Source organism: Salvelinus fontinalis, chromosome 14 (assembly GCF_029448725.1).
Source record: "Salvelinus fontinalis isolate EN_2023a chromosome 14, ASM2944872v1, whole genome shotgun sequence".
Classification (NCBI taxonomy): Eukaryota; Metazoa; Chordata; class Actinopteri; order Salmoniformes; family Salmonidae; genus Salvelinus; species Salvelinus fontinalis.
In genome coordinates this window covers 7,955,790-7,978,417 of record NC_074678.1, presented here as the reverse complement: position 1 = coordinate 7,978,417, position 22,628 = coordinate 7,955,790, and the positions used below count along the sequence as shown (strand labels likewise).

Here is a 22,628-nt window from a genome sequence, read left to right as displayed (position 1 = left end):
GTAGACCTGTTGAACCCACCTCCTATAGACTCTGGACAGTAGACCTGTTGAACCCACCTCCTATAGACTCTGGACAGTAGTCCTGTTGAACCCACCTCCTATAGACTCTGGACAGTAGACCTGTTGAACCCACCCCCAATAGACTCTGGACAGTAGACCTGTTGAACCCACCCCCTATAGACTCTGTACTTTAGACCTGTTGAACCCACCCCCTATAGACTCTGGACAGTACACCTGTTGAACCCAGGTCTACTGGGAGGTAAATGAGAGGTATCATGAGTAGGAGGAGAGATATCATGAGTAGGAGGAGAGGTATCATGAGTAGGAGGAGATGTATCATGAGTAGGAGGAGATGTATCATGAGTAGGAGGAGAGGTATCATGAGTAGGAGGAGAGGTATCATGAGTAGGAGGAGAGGTATCAAGAGTAGGAGGAGAGGTATCAAGAGTAGGAGGAAGGGAATCAAGAGTAGGAGGAGAGGTATCATGAGTAGGAGGAGAGGTATCATGAGTAGGAGGAGAGGTATCATGAGTAGGAGGAGAGGTATCATGAGTAGGAGGAGAGGTATCATGAGTAGGAGGAGAGGTATCATGAGTAGGAGGAGAGGTATCATGAGTAGGAGGAGAGGTATCATGAGTAGGAGGAGAGGTATCATGAGTAGGAGGAGAGGTATCATGAGTAGGAGGAGAGGTACCATGAGTAGGAGGAGAGGTATCATGAGTAGGAGGAGAGGTATCACGTTGACACGGATATTAATGTATTTGTGTGTGATCAGCCTCTTCAATTGATGTAGTGACAGACATCATACATTGACAATAACTTAATTTGAATCTGTGGATTTATAAAGCTTCAATGCTGATCATTGAGAATTTTCAAATCTCCAAATCAAAACGACTTGAATGTTATCTCGACATTTAAATGAAGCTTTAGGGCCGGTAATGCTCAGTATTAAATTATGAAATGATTTGGAAATTAAATAAGTCTACAGTTGATTTGGGAACATTGTTTTTGTTGATTATTTGTACTCAATAGATGACAGGAAACAAAAATCGAAACCAAAACCCTAACCCTTTTTATGTTTAACCTTTTGTATGACTTAAAATGACACGTAAATAGCAGAACATCCTCGATAGAAAAATACAGGTTCTTTGCCTGTTGAATATTCATAAGTTGAGCACCATGTGGCTCCGCCTCCTGGCAGACAGCTCGGTCGATTATCTCCTGTTAGCGCTCGCTGTCTGTCTACCACAGAAAGGGGTTTCTTAAAGTCACTCACAAATTCTCTACTATATGTATTACAATTGGGATTATGATTTTTTTGGAGGGGGGGTCAAAGAAGAAAGAAACCAAATGACGTAGGATTACAATTATTTTCAAAAAAAAAGAAGGAATTATCCAATGTCAACTTGAACAGAATGACTTCTGCTGTCGCAGCGTGAGGAGAGAACACAATAGGCTACATTCAGGTGGGTACAGTTTCTTATCAGTCACTAATCCACAGGTTAACAGTAGTGGTCTCCACACCACAGATCAGATCTGTTGACAGTAGTGGTCTCCACATCACAGATCAGATCTGTTAACAGTAGTGGTCTCCACACCACAGATCAGATCTGTTAACAGTAGTGGTCTCCACATCACAGATCAGATCTGTTAACAGTAGTGGTCTCCACACCACAGATCAGATCTGATAACAGTAGTGGTCTCCACACCACAGATCAGATCTGTTAACAGTAGTGGTCTCCACATCACAGATCAGATCTGTTAACAGTAGTGGTCTCCACACCACAGATCAGATCTGTTAACAGTAGTGGTCTCCACACCACAGATCAGATCTGTTAACAGTAGTGGTCTCCACACCACAGATCAGATCTGTCAACAGTAGTGGTCTCCACACCACAGATCAGATCTGTTAACAGTAGTGGTCTCCACACCACAGATCAGATCTGTTAACAGTAGTGGTCTCCACACCACAGATCAGATCTGTTAACAGTAGTGGTCTCCACACCACAGATCAGATCTGTTAACAGTAGTGGTCTCCACACCACAGATCAGATCTGTTAACAGTAGTGGTCTCCACACCACAGATCAGACCTGTTAACAGTAGTGGTCTCCACACCACAGATCAGATCTGATAACAGTAGTGGTCTCCACACCACAGATCAAGGAGGCCTACAAACCTGACTCAGTTACACCAGCTCTGTCAGGAGGAATGGGCCAAAATTCACCCAACTTATTGTGGGAAGCTTGTGGAAGGCTACCTGAAACGTTTGACCCAAGTTAAACAATGTAAAGGCAATGCTACCAAATACTAATTGAGTGTGTGTAAACTTCTGACCCGCTGGGAATGTGATGAAAGAAATAAAATCAGAAATTATTATTTCTCTCTACTATTATTCTGACATTTCACATTCTTAATATAAAGTGGTATATAACTGACCTAAAACAGGGAATTTTTACTAGGATTAAATGTTAAGGAATTGTGTATTTGGCTAAGGTGTATGTAAACTTCCGACTTCAACTATAGGTCTATGTACTTGTCATGTTATTCGAAGCTAACATTAGTTTAAGCAATGATTGTTTGCTAAGGTGTAATATTTGATTGGCTTTGCTTATCTAGCAAGCTGAGATTTCATTGCTCAAATTGATCATCCAATGTTTTGAAAACAGCTTGCTAGCCCCCTCTCCAGTGCATAACATGCACATATCTAATGTTATCCTGGCTAATGTTACTTCTCTGTACTGTTTCTTTTGGCATTGATAGGCTCTACATATACCAGCTTATTCCCTGATGTTGTCCATGTACTCCACTGATTACTCATTAATTCCCCCTTTCCTCCGATGTATTCCATATTGCCCACTTCCTCACCAGACAGTATCAAAAATAAAAAAAATAAAAAAATATTCACTCAACATCTTTTTAAAAAGGGTAGTAGAAATTTTACAGATTATAGTCTAGCCCAAAACTAATAAAAACTGTTTCAGCATGTACAGAAATGATTCACAGCCCTTGATTTTGTCCTCATTTTGTTGTGTTACAGACGGAATTTAAAATCTATTCAATTTTTGATTTTGTCTCACTGATCTACACAAAATACCCCAGAATGTAAAGTGGAATTATGTTTTTAGAATTTTTTTCAAATTAATAAAAAATGAAAAGATGAAATCTCTTGAGCCAATAGGTATTCAACACTTTTGTTATGGCAAGCCTAAATAAGTCCAGGAGTAAAAATATGCTTAACAAGTCACATAAGTTGCATGGTCTCATTTTTAAATTACTACCCCATCTCTGTACCCCACAGATACAATTATCTGTAAGGTCCCTAAGTCGAGCAGTGAATTTCAAACACAGATTCAACCACAAAGACCAGGGAGGTTTTCATATGGTTCACAAACAAGGAACCTATTGGTAGATGGGTAAAAAAAAGAAGCAGATTTTAAATATCCCTTTGAGCGTGTTGCAGTTATTCGTCTTACACTTTAGATGGTGTATAAATACACCCAGTCAATACAAAGACACCGGCGCCCTTCCTAACTCAGTTGCCGGAGAAGAAGGAAACTGCTCAGGGATTTCACCATGAGGCCAATGGTGATTTTAAAGCAGTTATAGAGTTTAATGGCTGTGATAGGAGAAAACTGAGGATGAATCAACAACATTGTAGTTACTCCACAATACTAACCGAAATGACAGAGTGAAAAGAAGGAAGCTAGTACGGAATAAAAAATATTCCAAAACGTGCATCCTGTTTGTAACAAGGCACTAAACAAAAATTGTATAAAATATGGCAAATATATATATTTTTTCTGAATACAAAGTGTTATGTTTGGGGCAAATCCAACACAACACATCACATTACTGAGTACCACTCTTCATATTGTCAAGTATAGTTGAGGCTGCATCATGTTATGGGTATGCTCTGAGTTTTTCAGGATAAAAATAGAGGTACAGGCAAAATCCTAGAGGAAAACCTGGTTGTCTGCTTTCCAACAGACACTATGTGTCACACCCTGGCCTTAGTTATCTTTGTTTTCTTTATTATTTTAGTTAGGTCAGGGTGTGACATGGGGGATGTATGTGTTTGTATTGTCTAGGGTTTTTGTATGTTTATGGGGCAGTGTTCAGTTTAGGTGTATGTATGTCTATGGTTGCCTAGATTGGTTCTCAATTAGAGACAGTTGTCTATCGTTGTCTCTGATTAGGAACCATATTTAGGCAGCCACATTCATTAGGTAGTTCGTGGGTGATTGTCTATGTGTAGTGTTTAGTGTCAGCACTATTTGTTATATAGCTTCACGTTTGTTGTTTTGTATAGTTTGTCAAGTGTTCTTCGTCTTTGTTTATTAGATATGTATTCATTTCACGCTGCGCCTTGGTCCTCCTCTCTTCAATGTTATGACGAACGTGACACTATGATACAAATTCACTTTTCAGCAGAACAACAATCTAAAACACAAGGCCAAATCTACACTGGAGTTGCTTACCAGGATGACACTGAATATTCCTGAGTGGCCTAGTTACAGTTTTGACTTATATCTGCTTGAAAATCTATGGCAAGACTTGAAAATGTCTGTCTAGCAATGATCAGCAACCAACTTGACAGAGCTTGTGAAGGATTGTGAAAAGAATAATCTGCAAATATTGTACAATCCAGGTGTTAGAGAATTAAAGGCTCTGCAGGGTCAAGCTGACGTCTCAAGTGGCTGTACAGCATTTACTGCGATGCAGCCTCCGCAGATGTCAGAGCTTTCATACTTCTCGCACTTGACAGAGCAGAGCTATTGTGAAGGAAGTTGTCAAGGAAGTGAATTTGTGTTTATACAGGTCGTACCCCCCCCCCCCCCCCCCCCCCCCCCCACCACCTACCGTCAACCAATCATGTCAATGCAGAGCTATCCGCATTGTTACACACTCTGAGAGAAGCACGGCGACGCGGTACGGAGCTCGATTTGACCTCTGCTCCATTGTGTCACACCCTCCTACTACATTTTCGGCTCAAGCATGAATTCTGACGTGTATTGACTGAGGTGGTTGAATACTTGTCTAATCAAGATATATTAGTGTTTTATTTTCTATTTGTAAGAAAAAAAATATATATAGAAGTGTTTTTCTACTTTGACATGAGAATATTTTGTGTAAATCGTTAACAAATAAATTACAATTAAATCCAAATGTGGGAAAAGTCAAGCGGTGGGAATACGACCTGAAAAACGCTATACACGCGTTGCCATGGTTACACCACAGGAGGCGTGTACAAAGTAATAACAAAAAAAATACATTCAACATTTAAAAACATTAAATAATCCTGTGACTGGATAAATATTTATTAAACATTTTCAAAACAAATACATTATATTATAGACACGATTAAATTACTCACATCTAGCAAAATGAACCATATGAATTCTGTATTTATTTTAGAAGATTCAACATTTGTTCATGAAGCAAACACTGGATGACTCGGTGAAGGTTGAGAGAATTTGTCTGTTTTCTTTCCCCTTGCTTCCTCCATGGTGCTCACAGCATTAGGAGAGTCCTGATGGAGAAGCTCTCGGGGCCCCCATTAAGCTACAACAACAGAGAGAAGCTCTCGGGGCCCCCATTAAGCTACAACAACAGAGAAAAGCTCTCAGGGGCCCCATTAAGCTACAACAACAGAGAGAAGCTCTCGGGGTCCCCATTAAGCTACAACAACAGAGAGAAGCTCTCGGGGCCCCCATTAAGCTACAACAGAGAGAAGCTCTCGGGGCCCCCATTAAGCTACAACAACAGAGAAAAGCTCTCAGGGGCCCCATTAAGCTACAACAACAGAGAGAAGCTCTCGGGGTCCCCATTAAGCTACAACAACAGAGAGAAGCTCTCGGGCTCCCCATTAAGCTACAACAACAGAGAGAAGCTCTCGGGGTCCCCATTAAGCTACAACAACAGAGAGAAGCTCTCGGGGTCCCCATTAAGCTACAACAACAGAGAGAAGCTGTCGGGCCCCCATTAAGCTACAACAACAGAGAGAAGCTCTCGGGGCCCCCATTAAGCTACAACAACAGAGAGAAGCTCTTGGGGCCCCCATTAAGCTACAACAACAGAGAGAAGCTCTCGGGGCCCCCATTAAGCTACAACAACAGAGAGAAGCTCTCGGGGTCCCCCATTAAGCTACAACAACAGAGAGAAGCTCTCGGGGTCCCCATTAAGCTACAACAACAGAGAGAAGCTCTCGGGGTCCCCATTAAGCTACAACAACAGAGAGAAACTCTCGGGGTCCCCATTAAGCTACAACAACAGAGAGAAGCTCTCGGGGTCCCCATTAAGCTACAACAACAGAGAGAAGCTCTCGGGGTCCCCATTAAGCTACAACAACAGAGAGAAGCTCTCGGGGTCCCCATTAAGCTACAACAACAGAGAGAAGCTCTCGGGGCCCCCATTAAGCTACAACAACAGAGAGAAGCTCTCGGGGTCCCCATTAAGCTACAACAACAGAGAGAAGCTCTCGGGGTCCCCATTAAGCTACAACAACAGAGAGAAGCTCTCGGGGCCCCCATTAAGCTACAACAACAGAGAGAAGCTCTCGGGGCCCCCATTAAGCTACAACAACAGAGAGAAGCTCTCGGGGTCCCCATTAAGCTACAACAACAGAGAGAAGCTCTCAGTGACCCCATTAAGCTACAACAACAGAGAGAAGCTCTCGGGGCCCCCATTAAGCTACAACAACAGAGAGAAGCTCTCGGGGTCCCCATTAAGCTACAACAACAGAGAGAAGCTCTCAGTGTCCCTATTAAGCTACAACAACAGAGAGAAGCTCTCGGGCCCCCATTAAGCTACAACAACAGAGAGAAGCTCTCGGGGCCCCCATTAAGCTACAACAACAGAGAGAAGCTCTCGGGGCCCCCATTAAGCTACAACAACAGAGAGAAGCTCTCGGGGTCCCCATTAAGCTACAACAACAGAGAGAAGCTCTCGGGGTCCCCATTAAGCTACAACAACAGAGAGAAGCTCTCGGGGCCACCATTAAGCTACAACAACAGAGAAAAGCTCTCGGGGCCCCCATTAAGCGACAACAACAGAGAAAAGTGGAACTCACATTAATCAGGACAGGTACGCGTGGTACATAGGCCTACAAACACTGTGTGCATATGTTTTGTGAAGTCATTTTAGCCAATGGGTAGCTTCATTATCAATCAATCAAAAAAAAATTATAAAGTCATTTTTTTTTTTTTTTACATCTGCAGTTGTTACAAAGTGCGTTACAGATACCCAGCGTTAAAGAGCAGGAAATGCCGAGGCATAGTGACTACCTGGTTAAGCTCAATCAGTAGCACACCAGATAACTAAAACTGGCCCTAGCCCCCATAAGATATCGCAGCATAAGTACTGGGGACTGAGACAGAGAGGTTGGGAGACACTGTGGCACTGTTCAAATCAAATCAAATTTGTTAGCAGATGTTAATGCGAGTGTAGCGAAATGCTTGTGCTTCTAGTTCCGACCATGCAGTAATAACCAACAAGTAATCTAATCTAACAATTCCACAGCTACTACCTTATACACACAAGTGTAAAGGGATAAAGAATATTGTACATAAAGATATATGAATGAGTGATGGTACAGAACGGCATAGGCAAGATGCAGTAGATGGTATAGAGTACAGTATATACATATGAGATGAGTAATGTAGGGTATGTAAACATAAAGTGTCATAGTTTAAAGTGGCTAGTGAAACATGTATTACATAAAGATGGCAAGATGCAGTAGATGATATAGAGTACAGTATATACATATATACATATGAGATGAGTAATGTAGGGTATGTAAACATAAAGTGGCATAGTTTAAAGTGTCTAGTGATACATGTATTACATAAAGATGTCAAGATGCAGTAGATGGTATAGAGTACACTATATACATATACATATGAGATGAGTAATGTAGGGTATGTAAACATTATATAAAGTGGCGTGGTTTAAAGTGGCTAGTGATAAATTGATTACATCCATTTTTCCATTATTAAAGTGGCTGGAGTTGAGTCAGTATGTTGGCAGCGGCCACTAAATGTTAGTGATGTCTGTTTAACAGTCTGATGGCCTTGAGATAGAAGCTGTTTTTCAGTCTCTCGGTCCCTGCTTTGATGCACCTGTACTGACTTCGCCTTCTGGATGATAGCGGGGTGAACAGGCAGTGGCTCGGGTGGTTGTTGTCCTTGATGATCTTTATGGCCTTCCTGTGACATCGGGTGGTGTAGGTGTCCTGGAGGGCAGGTAGTTTGCCCCAACGGATAGGGCCAACCCCATGAAGGAGCATACCCAACCACTCTGAGGCTCCATCGCCCTAGATCTGATATAGAAAAAACATTCAACATTAAACAGTAGACATTAAATGGGTTTTCGCTGTAGCAGCAAATGACCCTGACACGGTCATAATACTGGTGGTAGAGCTGATGGCAGAGCTGGATGTCCCATCCACCCGCTTCAGGATATCTTTCTCCCAGTGGTGCTTGGCCAAGAGCTCATGGGCACTGTCCATCGGTGGTCAGCACAGGGAGAAGCCATAAGAGGCAGAGGCAGATCTGAAAGAGGGGTACAATCAGTGGCGATTTTAGCAGGGAAATCTCGGGGGGGGGGCAAAAAAAAAGATTAGGGGATGCATGCCAGCTAAGCCACTACACAACACAACACTAAACAATACATTAGTTGCACTATAACAGTGACAAACGGTGCCTACAAACTATGAGGGCCTACAGAAAGCTGGGACCAACAGCAGAGTCTCAACAGCAGTCACAACACCTTACCACTGCTACACCTGGCTATCAGCGGAGCCTTGTCTGTCAGCCGGAATAGTTCATTCAGCCTCATTTACTGCCTTTTAAAAAAACATAGCTGATATGGCTGACTTGCTTAAACAATTGTGGTTTCTACTGACAATTGAGATGTTACAAACTATAGCATAAGGGGACGACGAGCGGAGAAGAGGCATTATTTTCCACCATAATTTGCAAATATATTCATTAAAAATCCTACAATGTGATTTTCTGGATTTTTTCCTCCTCATTTTGTCTGTCATAGTTGAAGTGTAACTATGATGAAAATTACAGGCCTCTCTCATCTTTTTAAGTGGGGGAACTTGCACAATTGGTGGCTGACTAAATACTTTTTTGCACCACTGTATACTCTAAAATATATGTAAATAAACCATAGATGTCTACATTAGAGTTTTCTTGGAAAGCTGTGATTGATATTATATGATACAATATTAGTACTTGTTGCATTTACAACTTGTATAAGTCCTGTCATCAGCTGATGTCAGCCAGTGTCTGGCTGGAGACTGACTGCATTGGTGAATGGAATGTTGGCATATTGGCAGATAATTGGAAAATATATGGAATCATTCCTCTAAAACTGTCTGTCTGGCTAGCTAACAAACAGTGCAGATAAATTCAGCGCAGATACATTTTTCTCTAGTTCTCTCCAGAATGTTTCAGATGGACTCCACATTTAATCCGTTGTTCTCTAGTTCTCTCCAGAATGTTCCAGATGGACTCCACATTTAATCAGCTGATCTCTAGTTCTCTCCAGAATGTTCCAGATGGACTCCATATTTAATCAGCTGTTCTCTAGTTCTCTCCAGAATGTTCCAGATGGACTCCACATTTAATCCGTTGTTCTCTAGTTCTCTCCAGAATGTTCCAGATGGACTCCACATTTAATCAGCTGATCTCTAGTTCTCTCCAGAATGTTCCAGATGGACTCCATATTTAATCAGTTGTTCTCTAGTTCTCTCCAGAATGTTCCAGATGGACTCCACATTTAATCCGTTGTTCTCTAGTTCTCTCCAGAATGTTCCAGATGGACTCCACATTTAATCATTGGATGGGTTCTCCCATTGATCGGATTCCTGCCTATAAAAACCTGGGCATTTGGTTTGACAATGACTTCATGTATAAAAATGGATCTTGCCTCTCCCTAAATAGCAGGAAATAGATTGTACAGTCAACCTTCCTGCCAGTTCATGACTATGGTGACACCATTTACCAGAATGCAACAGCCACTCCTCTTAAACCTCTGGATGCTGTCTAATGTAGCGCCCTTCGCTTTATCTCTGGTGACAGATTTAATACTCATCACTGCATCCTGTATCAAAAGGTCGGATGGTCCTCGTTAAAGTACCGTAGGTCACTTCATTACTCCCTTTTTGTTTACAAAGTTCTACTACACAAGCTTTCAAAACACCTCACTTTGTTGTTAAAGTATAAAGACATGATTTACACAACACGTTCATAGGGTTGGTTAACTCTTGAGGTTCCTAAGGTCTCCACTAGACCCTCATTTAGTTTTGAAGCGGCCCACTGCTGGATCAATCTGTAGATCTGGTTAAAATGGGCTGTTCTGCTGTCGTTCAGGCAGTTTAGTTTGAAGACCTGGTAGCTGAGAGATGGGCTGTTCCGGTGTCATTCAGGCAGTTCAGGGTATTGATTGAAGACCTGGTAGCTGAGAGATGGGCTGTTCCGGTGTCATTCAGGCAGTTCAGGGTATTGATTGAAGACCTGGTAGCTGAGAGATGGGCTGTTCCGGTGTCATTCAGGCAGTTCAGGGTATTGATTGAAGACCTGGTAGCTGAGAGATGGGCTGTTCCGGTGTCATTCAGGCAGTTCAGGGTATTGATTGAAGACCTGGTAGCTGAGAGATGGGCTGTTCCGGTGTCATTCAGGCAGTTCAGGGTATTGATTGAAGACCTGGTAGCTGAGAGATGGGCTGTTCCGGTGTCAATCGGGTAATTTAGGGTATTGATTGAAGACCTGGTAGCTGAGAGATGGGCTGTTCCGGTGTCATTCAGGCAGTTTAGGGTATTGATTGAAGACCTGGTAGCTGAGAGATGGGCTGTTCCGGTGTCATTCAGGCAGTTCAGGGTATTGATTGAAGACCTGGTAGCTGAGAAATGGGCTGTTCCGGTGTCATTCAGGCAGTTCAGGGTATTGATTGAAGACCTGGTAGCTGAGAGATGGGCTGTTCCGGTGTCATTCAGGCAGTTCAGGGAATTGATTGAAAACCTGGTAGCTGAGAGGCGTAGATGATATCTGTGACTGTATTTGAGATGTTTGTGTATTTTTACTGTTGCTTGTAAAAGAGATCTTGGTATGAATGGGATTCCCTGTCAAAGGTTAAATAAACTGATAATGGTACGCTGTGATGCAGACACGACCACAAGCCTCACCAAACTCTGTTTCAGGTGAGACTGACTTTATGACCAAAATAATCCCATTTATACTTCGTAGTACGTTTTGAAAATAGAATGAATGTATCTGACTCATGTAGATGTCACAAAGCCTGTTTTATACATGACAAGTTTTGTTTTTTTTAGGGGCAGCTGCTCTAATTTATAAATCTCAAAATGGATTTAGCAACTGCTGATTGCCTCTTAAAGGTGAGGCCCTTCACATAGGATGTCTCCAAATGGTACCCTATTCCCTATATAGTGCACTAATTTTGACCCGTAGGGCTCTGGTCAAGGGTAGGGCACTGTATAGTGTAATAAATGGGATGCCATTTGGGACCTTTCAAATGACTAGAAATATCCACTTCACCCCTACTACATGTTGTTTACAGTGGGGCTGCTCACGTAGTCTCTACTGAACTAGAATGGTTCTATTTCTATGGAAGTGACCTGCAGACGTGAGGAAACAAGGCCTGACATACAGCAGCCTACCCACAAGGCCTGACATACAGCAGCCTACCCACAAGGCCTCACATACAGCAGCCTACCCACAAGGCCTCACATACAGCAGCCTGCCCACAAGGCCTCACATACAGCAGCCTACCCACAAGGCCTCATATACAGCAGCCTACCCACAAGGCCTCACATACAGCAGCCTACCCACAAGGCCTCACATACAGCCGTCCCACCCAGTTCTACCCACAGGGTTTACCCACAAGGCCTCACATACAGCAGCCTACCCACAAGGCCTCACATACAGCAGCCTGCCCACAAGGCCTCACATACAGCAGTCTACCCACAGTTCTACCCACAGGGTTTACCCACAAGGCCTCACATACAGCAGCCTACCCACAAGGCCTCACATACAGCAGTCTACCCACAGTTCTACCCACAGGGTTTACCCACAAGGCCTCACATACAGCAGCCTACCCACAAGGCCTCACATACAGCAGCCTACCCACAAGGCCTCACATACAGCAGCCTACCCACAAGGCCTCACATACAGCAGCCTACCCACAAGGCCTCATATACAGCAGCCTACCCACAAGGCCTCACATACAGCAGCCTACCCACAAGGCCTCACATACAGCCGTCCTACCCAGTTCTACCCACAGGGTTTACCCACAAGGCCTACCCACAGTTCTACCCACAAGGCATACCCACAAGACTACCCATAGGGCCTACCCACAATACCTCACATACAGCAGCCTACCCACAGTTCCTCACATAGAGCAGCCTACCCATAGGGCCTACCCACAGGACTACCCATAGGGCCTACCCACAGGACTACCCATAGGGCCTACCCACAGTTCCTCACATACAGCAGCCTACCCATAGGGCCTACCCACAGGACTACCCATAGGGCCTACCCACAGTTCCTCACATAGAGCAGCCTACCCATAGGGCCTACCCACAGTTCCTCACATACAGCAGCCTATCGGATATTTTAAAACTGCATTAGTGATCTCTCAGAGGGCCGGGGGACTGATCCTGTGTTGTCACATTGTCTACAGCCTAGCATCTGATTGGATCTCATGATGGAGTGATTGGATAGTAGTGACGACACACCTTCCAAAACCATAAAGGTCTCTCTTTCATTACAACTAGCAGTTACTGTATAGTCAGACACGCTGCTTGTCCTTGATATTTTACTGTATAGTCAGACACGCTGCTTGTCCTTGATATGTTACTGTATAGTCAGACACGCTGCTTGTCCTTGATATTTTACTGTAGAGTCAGACACGCTGCTTGTCCTTGATATTTTACTGTATAGTCAGACACGCTGCTTGTCCTTGATATTTTACTGTATAGTCAGACCCGCTGCTTGTCCTTGATATTTTACTGTATAGTCAGACACGCTGCTTGTCCTTGATATTTTACTGTATAGTCAGACACGCTGCTTGTCCTTGATATTTTACTGTATAGTCAGACACGCTGCTTGTCCTTGATATTTTACTGTATAGTCAGACACGCTGCTTGTCCTTGATATTTTACTGTATAGTCAGACACGCTGCTTGTCCTTGATATTTTACTGTATAGTCAGACACGCTGCTTGTCCTTGATATTTTACTGTATAGTCAGACCCGCTGCTTGTCCTTGATATTTTACTGTATAGTCAGACACGCTGCTTGTCCTTGATATTTTACTGTATAGTCAGACACGCTGCTTGTCCTTGATATGTTACTGTATAGTCAGACACGCTGCTTGTCCTTGATATTTTACTGTATAGTCAGACACGCTGCTTGTCCTTGATATGTTACTGTATAGTCAGACACGCTGCTTGTCCTTGATATTTTACTGTATAGTCAGACCCGCTGCTTGTCCTTGATATTTTACTGTATAGTCAGACACGCTGCTTGTCCTTGATATTTTACTGTATAGTCAGACACGCTGCTTGTCCTTGATATTTTACTGTATAGTCAGACACGCTGCTTGTCCTTGATATTTTACTGTATAGTCAGACACGCTGCTTGTCCTTGATATTTTACTGTATAGTCAGACACGCTGCTTGTCCTTGATATTTTACTGTATAGTCAGACACGCTGCTTGTCCTTGATATTTTACTGTATAGTCAGACACGCTGCTTGTCCTTGATATTTTACTGTATAGTCAGACACGCTGCTTGTCCTTGATATTTTACTGTATAGTCAGACACGCTGCTTGTCCTTGATATTTTACTGTATAGTCAGACACGCTGCTTGTCCTTGATATTTTACTGTATAGTCAGACACGCTGCTTGTCCTTGATATTTTACTATAGAGTCAGACACGCTGCTTGTCCTTGATATTTTACTGTATAGTCAGACACGCTGCTTGTCCTTGATATTTTACTGTATAATCAGACACGCTGCTTGTCCTTGATATTTTACTGTAGAGTCAGACACGCTGCTTGTCCTTGATATTTTACTGTAGAGTCAGACCCGCTGCTTGTCCTTGATATTTTACTGTATAGTCAGACACGCTGCTTGTCCTTGATATTTTACTGTATAGTCAGACACGCTGCTTGTCCTTGATATTTTACTGTATAGTCAGACACGCTGCTTGTCCTTGATATTTTACTGTATAGTCAGACACGCTGCTTGTCCTTGATATTTTACTGTATAGTCAGACACGCTGCTTGTCCTTGATATTTTACTGTATAGTCAGACACGCTGCTTGTCCTTGATATTTTACTGTATAGTCAGACCCGCTGCTTGTCCTTGATATTTTACTGTATAGTCAGACACGCTGCTTGTCCTTGATATGTTACTGTATAGTCAGACCCGCTGCTTGTCCTTGATATGTTACTGTATAGTCAGACACGCTGCTTGTCCTTGATATTTTACTGTAGAGTCAGACACGCTGCTTGACCTTGATATTTTACTGTATAGTCAGACACGCTGCTTGTCCTTGATATTTTACAGTAGAGTCAGACACGCTGCTTGTCCTTGATATTTTACTGTATAGTCAGACACGCTGCTTGTCCTTGATATTTTACTGTATAGTCAGACACGCTGCTTGTCCTTGATATTTTACTGTATAGTCAGACACGCTGCTTGTCCTTGATATTTTACTGTATAGTCAGACTTGCTGCTTGTCCTTGATATTTTACTGTATAGTCAGACACGCTGCTTGTCCTTGATATTTTACTGTATAGTCAGACACGCTGCTTGTCCTTGATATTTTACTGTATAGTCAGACACGCTGCTTGTCCTTGATATTTTACTGTATAGTCAGACACGCTGCTTGTCCTTGATATGTTACTGTATAGTCAGACACGCTGCTTGTCCTTGATATGTTACTGTATAGTCAGACACGCTGCTTGTCCTTGATATTTTACTGTATAGTCAGACACGCTGCTTGTCCTTGATATTTTACTGTATAGTCAGACACGCTGCTTGTCCTTGATATGTTACTGTATAGTCAGACACGCTGCTTGTCCTTGATATGTTACTGTATAGTCAGACACGCTGCTTGTCCTTGATATTTTACTGTATAGTCAGACACGCTGCTTGTCCTTGATATTTTACTGTATAGTCAGACACGCTGCTTGTCCTTGATATGTTACTGTATAGTCAGACACGCTGCTTGTCCTTGATATTTTACTGTATAGTCAGACACGCTGCTTGTCCTTGATATTTTACTGTATAGTCAAATACGCTGCTTGTCCTTGATATTTTACTGTATAGTCAGACACGCTGCTTGTCCTTGATATTTTACTGTATAGTCAGACACGCTGCTTGTCCTTGATATGTTACTGTATAGTCAGACACGCTGCTTGTCCTTGATATTTTACTGTATAGTCAGACACGCTGCTTGTCCTTGATATTTTACTGTATAGTCAGACACGCTGCTTGTCCTTGATATGTTACTGTATAGTCAGACCCGCTGCTTGTCCTTGATATTTTACTGTATAGTCAGACACGCTGCTTGTCCTTGATATGTTACTGTATAGTCAGACCCGCTGCTTGTCCTTGATATTTTACTGTATAGTCAGACACGCTGCTTGTCCTTGATATGTTACTGTATAGTCAGACACGCTGCTTGTCCTTGATATGTTACTGTATAGTCAGACACGCTGCTTGTCCTTGATATTTTACTGTATAGTCAGACACGCTGCTTGTCCTTGATATTTTACTGTATAGTCAGACACGCTGCTTGTCCTTGATATGTTACTGTATAGTCAGACACGCTGCTTGTCCTTGATATGTTACTGTATAGTCAGACACGCTGCTTGTCCTTGATATTTTACTGTATAGTCAGACACGCTGCTTGTCCTTGATATTTTACTGTATAGTCAGACACGCTGCTTGTCCTTGATATTTTACTGTATAGTCAAATACGCTGCTTGTCCTTGATATTTTACTGTATAGTCAGACACGCTGCTTGTCCTTGATATTTTACTGTATAGTCAGACACGCTGCTTGTCCTTGATATGTTACTGTATAGTCAGACCCGCTGCTTGTCCTTGATATGTTACTGTATAGTCAGACACGCTGCTTGTCCTTGATATTTTACTGTATAGTCAGACACGCTGCTTGTCCTTGATATTTTACTGTATAGTCAGACACGCTGCTTGTCCTTGATATGTTACTGTATAGTCAGACACGCTGCTTGTCCTTGATATTTTACTGTATAGTCAGACACGCTGCTTGTCCTTGATATTTTACTGTATAGTCAAATACGCTGCTTGTCCTTGATATTTTACTGTATAGTCAGACACGCTGCTTGTCCTTGATATTTTACTGTATAGTCAGACACGCTGCTTGTCCTTGATATGTTACTGTATAGTCAGACACGCTGCTTGTCCTTGATATGTTACTGTATAGTCAGACACGCTGCTTGTCCTTGATATTTTACTGTATAGTCAGACACGCTGCTTGTCCTTGATATTTTACTGTATAGTCAAATACGCTGCTTGTCCTTGATATTTTACTGTATAGTCAGACACGCTGCTTGTCCTTGATATTTTACTGTATAGTCAGACACGCTGCTTGTCCTTGATATGTTACTGTATAGTCAGACACGCTGCTTGTCCTTGATATTTTACTGTATAGTCAGACACGCTGCTTGTCCTTGATATGTTACTGTATAGTCAGACACACTGCTTGTCCTTGATATTTTACTGTATAGTCAGACCCGCTGCTTGTCCTTGATATTTTACTGTATAGTCAGACACGCTGCTTGTCCTTGATATTTTACTGTATAGTCAGACACGCTGCTTGTCCTTGATATTTTACTGTATAGTCAGACACGCTGCTTGTCCTTGATATTTTACTGTATAGTCAGACACGCTGCTTGTCCTTGATATTTTACTGTATAGTCAGACCCGCTGCTTGTCCTTGATATTTTACTGTATAGTCAGACACGCTGCTTGTCCTTGATATTTTACTGTATAGTCAGACACGCTGCTTGTCCTTGATATTTTACTGTATAGTCAGACACGCTGCTTGTCCTTGATATTTTACTGTATAGTCAGACACGCTGCTTGTCCTTGATATTTTACTGTATAGTCAGACACGCTGCTTGTCCTTGATATTTTACTGTATAGTCAGACACGCTGCTTGTCCTTGATATTTTACTATAGAGTCAGACACGCTGCTTGTCCTTGATATTTTACTGTAGAGTCAGACACGCTGCTTGTCCTTAATATTTTACTGTATAGTCAGACACGCTGCTTGTCCTTGATATTTTACTGTATAGTCAGACACGCTGCTTGTCCTTGATATTTTACTGTATAGTCAGACACGCTGCTTGTCCTTGATATTTTACTGTATAGTCAGACACGCTGCTTGTCCTTGATATTTTACTGTATAGTCAGACACGCTGCTTGTCCTTGATATTTTACTGTATAGTCAGACACGCTGCTTGTCCTTGATATTTTACTGTAGAGTCAGACCCGCTGCTTGTCCTTGATATTTTACTGTATAGTCAGACACGCTGCTTGTCCTTGATATTTTACTGTATAGTCAGACACGCTGCTTGTCCTTGATATTTTACTGTATAGTCAGACACGCTGCTTGTCCTTGATATTTTACTGTATAGTCAGACACGCTGCTTGTCCTTGATATTTTACTGTATAGTCAGACACGCTGCTTGTCCTTGATATGTTACTGTATAGTCAGACCCGCTGCTTGTCCTTGATATGTTACTGTATAGTCAGACACGCTGCTTGTCCTTGATATTTTACTGTATAGTCAGACACGCTGCTTGTCCTTGATATTTTACTGTATAGTCAGACACGCTGCTTGTCCTTGATATTTTACTGTATAGTCAGACACGCTGCTTGTCCTTGATATTTTACTGTATAGTCAGACACGCTGCTTGTCCTTGATATTTTACTGTATAGTCAGACACGCTGCTTGTCCTTGATATTTTACTGTATAGTCAGACACGCTGCTTGTCCTTGATATTTTACTGTATAGTCAGACACGCTGCTTGTCCTTGATATGTTACTGTATAGTCAGACCCGCTGCTTGTCCTTGATATTTTACTGTATAGTCAGACACGCTGCTTGTCCTTGATATTTTACTGTATAGTCAGACCCGCTGCTTGTCCTTGATATTTTACTGTATAGTCAGACCCGCTGCTTGTCCTTGATATTTTACTGTATAGTCAGACACGCTGCTTGTCCTTGATATGTTACTGTATAGTCAGACCCGCTGCTTGTCCTTGATATGTTACTGTATAGTCAGACACGCTGCTTGTCCTTGATATTTTACTGTAGAGTCAGACACGCTGCTTGACCTTGATATTTAACTGTATAGTCAGACACGCTGCTTGTCCTTGATATTTTACAGTAGAGTCAGACACGCTGCTTGTCCTTGATATTTTACTGTATAGTCAGACACGCTGCTTGTCCTTGATATTTTACTGTATAGTCAGACACGCTGCTTGTCCTTGATATTTTACTGTATAGTCAGACACGCTGCTTGTCCTTGATATTTTACTGTATAGTCAGACTTGCTGCTTGTCCTTGATATTTTACTGTATAGTCAGACACGCTGCTTGTCCTTGATATTTTACTGTATAGTCAGACACGCTGCTTGTCCTTGATATTTTACTGTATAGTCAGACACGCTGCTTGTCCTTGATATTTTACTGTATAGTCAGACACTCTGCTTGTCCTTGATATGTTACTGTATAGTCAGACACGCTGCTTGTCCTTGATATGTTACTGTATAGTCAGACACGCTGCTTGTCCTTGATATTTTACTGTATAGTCAGACACGCTGCTTGTCCTTGATATTTTACTGTATAGTCAGACACGCTGCTTGTCCTTGATATGTTACTGTATAGTCAGACACGCTGCTTGTCCTTGATATGTTACTGTATAGTCAGACACGCTGCTTGTCCTTGATATTTTACTGTATAGTCAGACACGCTGCTTGTCCTTGATATTTTACTGTATAGTCAGACACGCTGCTTGTCCTTGATATGTTACTGTATAGTCAGACACGCTGCTTGTCCTTGATATTTTACTGTAGAGTCAGACACGCTGCTTGACCTTGATATTTTACTGTATAGTCAGACACGCTGCTTGTCCTTGATATTTTACAGTAGAGTCAGACACGCTGCTTGTCCTTGATATTTTACTGTATAGTCAGACACGCTGCTTGTCCTTGATATTTTACTGTATAGTCAGACACGCTGCTTGTCCTTGATATTTTACTGTATAGTCAGACACGCTGCTTGTCCTTGATATTTTACTGTATAGTCAGACTTGCTGCTTGTCCTTGATATTTTACTGTATAGTCAGACACGCTGCTTGTCCTTGATATTTTACTGTATAGTCAGACACGCTGCTTGTCCTAGATATTTTACTGTATAGTCAGACACGCTGCTTGTCCTTGATATTTTACTGTATAGTCAGACACGCTGCTTGTCCTTGATATGTTACTGTATAGTCAGACACGCTGCTTGTCCTTGATATGTTACTGTATAGTCAGACACGCTGCTTGTCCTTGATATTTTACTGTATAGTCAGACACGCTGCTTGTCCTTGATATTTTACTGTATAGTCAGACACGCTGCTTGTCCTTGATATGTTACTGTATAGTCAGACACGCTGCTTGTCCTTGATATGTTACTGTATAGTCAGACACGCTGCTTGTCCTTGATATTTTACTGTATAGTCAGACACGCTGCTTGTCCTTGATATTTTACTGTATAGTCAGACACGCTGCTTGTCCTTGATATTTTACTGTATAGTCAGACACGCTGCTTGTCCTTGATATTTTACTGTATAGTCAGACACGCTGCTTGTCCTTGATATTTTACTGTATAGTCAAATACGCTGCTTGTCCTTGATATTTTACTGTATAGTCAGACACGCTGCTTGTCCTTGATATTTTACTGTATAGTCAGACACGCTGCTTGTCCTTGATATGTTACTGTATAGTCAGACACGCTGCTTGTCCTTGATATTTTACTGTATAGTCAGACACGCTGCTTGTCCTTGATATTTTACTGTATAGTCAGACACGCTGCTTGTCCTTGATATGTTACTGTATAGTCAGACACGCTGCTTGTCCTTGATATTTTACTGTATAGTCAGACACGCTGCTTGTCCTTGATATTTTACTGTATAGTCAAATACGCTGCTTGTCCTTGATATTTTACTGTATAGTCAGACACGCTGCTTGTCCTTGATATTTTACTGTATAGTCAGACACGCTGCTTGTCCTTGATATGTTACTGTATAGTCAGACACGCTGCTTGTCCTTGATATTTTACTGTATAGTCAGACACGCTGCTTGTCCTTGATATTTTACTGTATAGTCAGACCCGCTGCTTGTCCTTGATATTTTACTGTATAGTCAGACACGCTGCTTGTCCTTGATATGTTACTGTATAGTCAGACCCGCTGCTTGTCCTTGATATTTTACTGTATAGTCAGACACGCTGCTTGTCCTTGATATGTTACTGTATAGTCAGACACGCTGCTTGTCCTTGATATTTTACTGTATAGTCAGACACGCTGCTTGTCCTTGATATTTTACTGTATAGTCAGACACGCTGCTTGTCCTTGATATGTTACTGTATAGTCAGACACGCTGCTTGTCCTTGATATGTTACTGTATAGTCAGACACGCTGCTTGTCCTTGATATTTTACTGTATAGTCAGACACGCTGCTTGTCCTTGATATTTTACTGTATAGTCAGACACGCTGCTTGTCCTTGATATGTTACTGTATAGTCAGACACGCTGCTTGTCCTTGATATTTTACTGTATAGTCAGACACGCTGCTTGTCCTTGATATTTTACTGTATAGTCAAATACGCTGCTTGTCCTTGATATTTTACTGTATAGTCAGACACGCTGCTTGTCCTTGATATTTTACTGTATAGTCAGACACGCTGCTTGTCCTTGATATGTTACTGTATAGTCAGACACGCTGCTTGTCCTTGATATTTTACTGTATAGTCAGACACGCTGCTTGTCCTTGATATTTTACTGTATAGTCAGACACGCTGCTTGTCCTTGATATGTTACTGTATAGTCAGACCCGCTGCTTGTCCTTGATATTTTACTGTATAGTCAGACACGCTGCTTGTCCTTGATATGTTACTGTATAGTCAGACCCGCTGCTTGTCCTTGATATTTTACTGTATAGTCAGACACGCTGCTTGTCCTTGATATGTTACTGTATAGTCAGGCACGCTGCTTGTCCTTGATATTTTACTGTATAGTCAGACACGCTGCTTGTCCTTGATATTTTACTGTATAGTCAGACACGCTGCTTGTCCTTGATATTTTACTGTATAGTCAGACACGCTGCTTGTCCTTGATATGTTACTGTATAGTCAGACACGCTGCTTGTCCTTGATATTTTACTGTATAGTCAGACACGCTGCTTGTCCTTGATATTTTACTGTATAGTCAGACACGCTGCTTGTCCTTGATATTTTACTGTATAGTCAGACACGCTGCTTGTCCTTGATATTTTACTGTATAGTCAGACACGCTGCTTGTCCTTGATATTTTACTGTATAGTCAGACACGCTGCTTGTCCTTGATATTTTACTGTATAGTCAGACACGCTGCTTGTCCTTGATATTTTACTGTATAGTCAGACACGCTGCTTGTCCTTGATATTTTACTGTATAGTCAGACCCGCTGCTTGTCCTTGATATTTTGGAACCATTCACAGACATAAGAGATAAAGACCTAGCTGTCCGTTACTTTCAGATGCAGGGTTAGGATTTCAAAACTAGTGGTTACTTTTCCAAATCATCCAGGTCGTCCAGAAATCCTGGTTGGAAGATGCCTATGCAGGGTACACATTTTTAAGGGTCCTATATCCTGATCACTGATTGGCTAACCTCTGACCTCTACAGTGTTTTGTTCGGAGGCTGGAGTCCCCTGGTCAGCAAGGCCTGAGAAGTCAGCATGGCAAAGATCTGCACAGACCAGTCCTACCCGGCAACGACCAGGCAACAGCCGCGTCTCGGCACGCCCGATGATGACCTGGACTCCATCGAGAACGGAACCTCCAGGTGAGAAGTCAAGACTCCATTGCTTATTGTTTGGCATTGACAATGAGTAACACGGATTTGGTATGATAGCGCAAACAGATTGGCATTCAGGCTAGGAGCATACAGGCTGTCTCAATCCAATGATCTAGCAACATTCAGGCTGTCTCAATCTAATGATCTAGCAACATTCAGGCTGTCTCAATCCAATGATCTAGCAACATTCAGGCTGTCTCAATCCAATGATCTAGCAACATTCAGGCTGTCTCAATCCAATGATCTAGCTAGTCAGGCTAGGAACATACAGGCTGTCTCAATCCAATGATCTAGCTAGTCAGGCTAGGAACATACAGGCTGTCTCATTCCAATGAACTAGCTAGTCAGGCTAGGAACATTCAGGCTGTCTCATTCCAATGAACTAGCTAGTCAGGCTAGGAACATTCAGGCTGTCTCAATCCAATGATCTAGCTAGTCAGGCTAG

At 42.2% G+C, this 22,628-nt stretch overlaps 1 protein-coding gene across 1 annotated transcript in view; it reads left to right on the top strand.

Moving 5' to 3' along the window:
* Positions 1–1,222: 1,222 nt before the first annotated feature.
* The window catches only part of LOC129869452 (cyclic nucleotide-gated cation channel alpha-3-like), a 63,346-nt gene continuing 41,940 nt past the window's right edge, over positions 1,223–22,628 (top strand). Inside the window, exons 1-2 of the mRNA XM_055943884.1 lie at positions 1,223–1,466; positions 22,013–22,171. Of these exons, the coding sequence (XP_055799859.1) occupies positions 22,065–22,171 (107 nt within the window). The 5' untranslated portion in view covers positions 1,223–1,466; positions 22,013–22,064. The remainder of the gene's footprint in view (positions 1,467–22,012; positions 22,172–22,628) is intronic.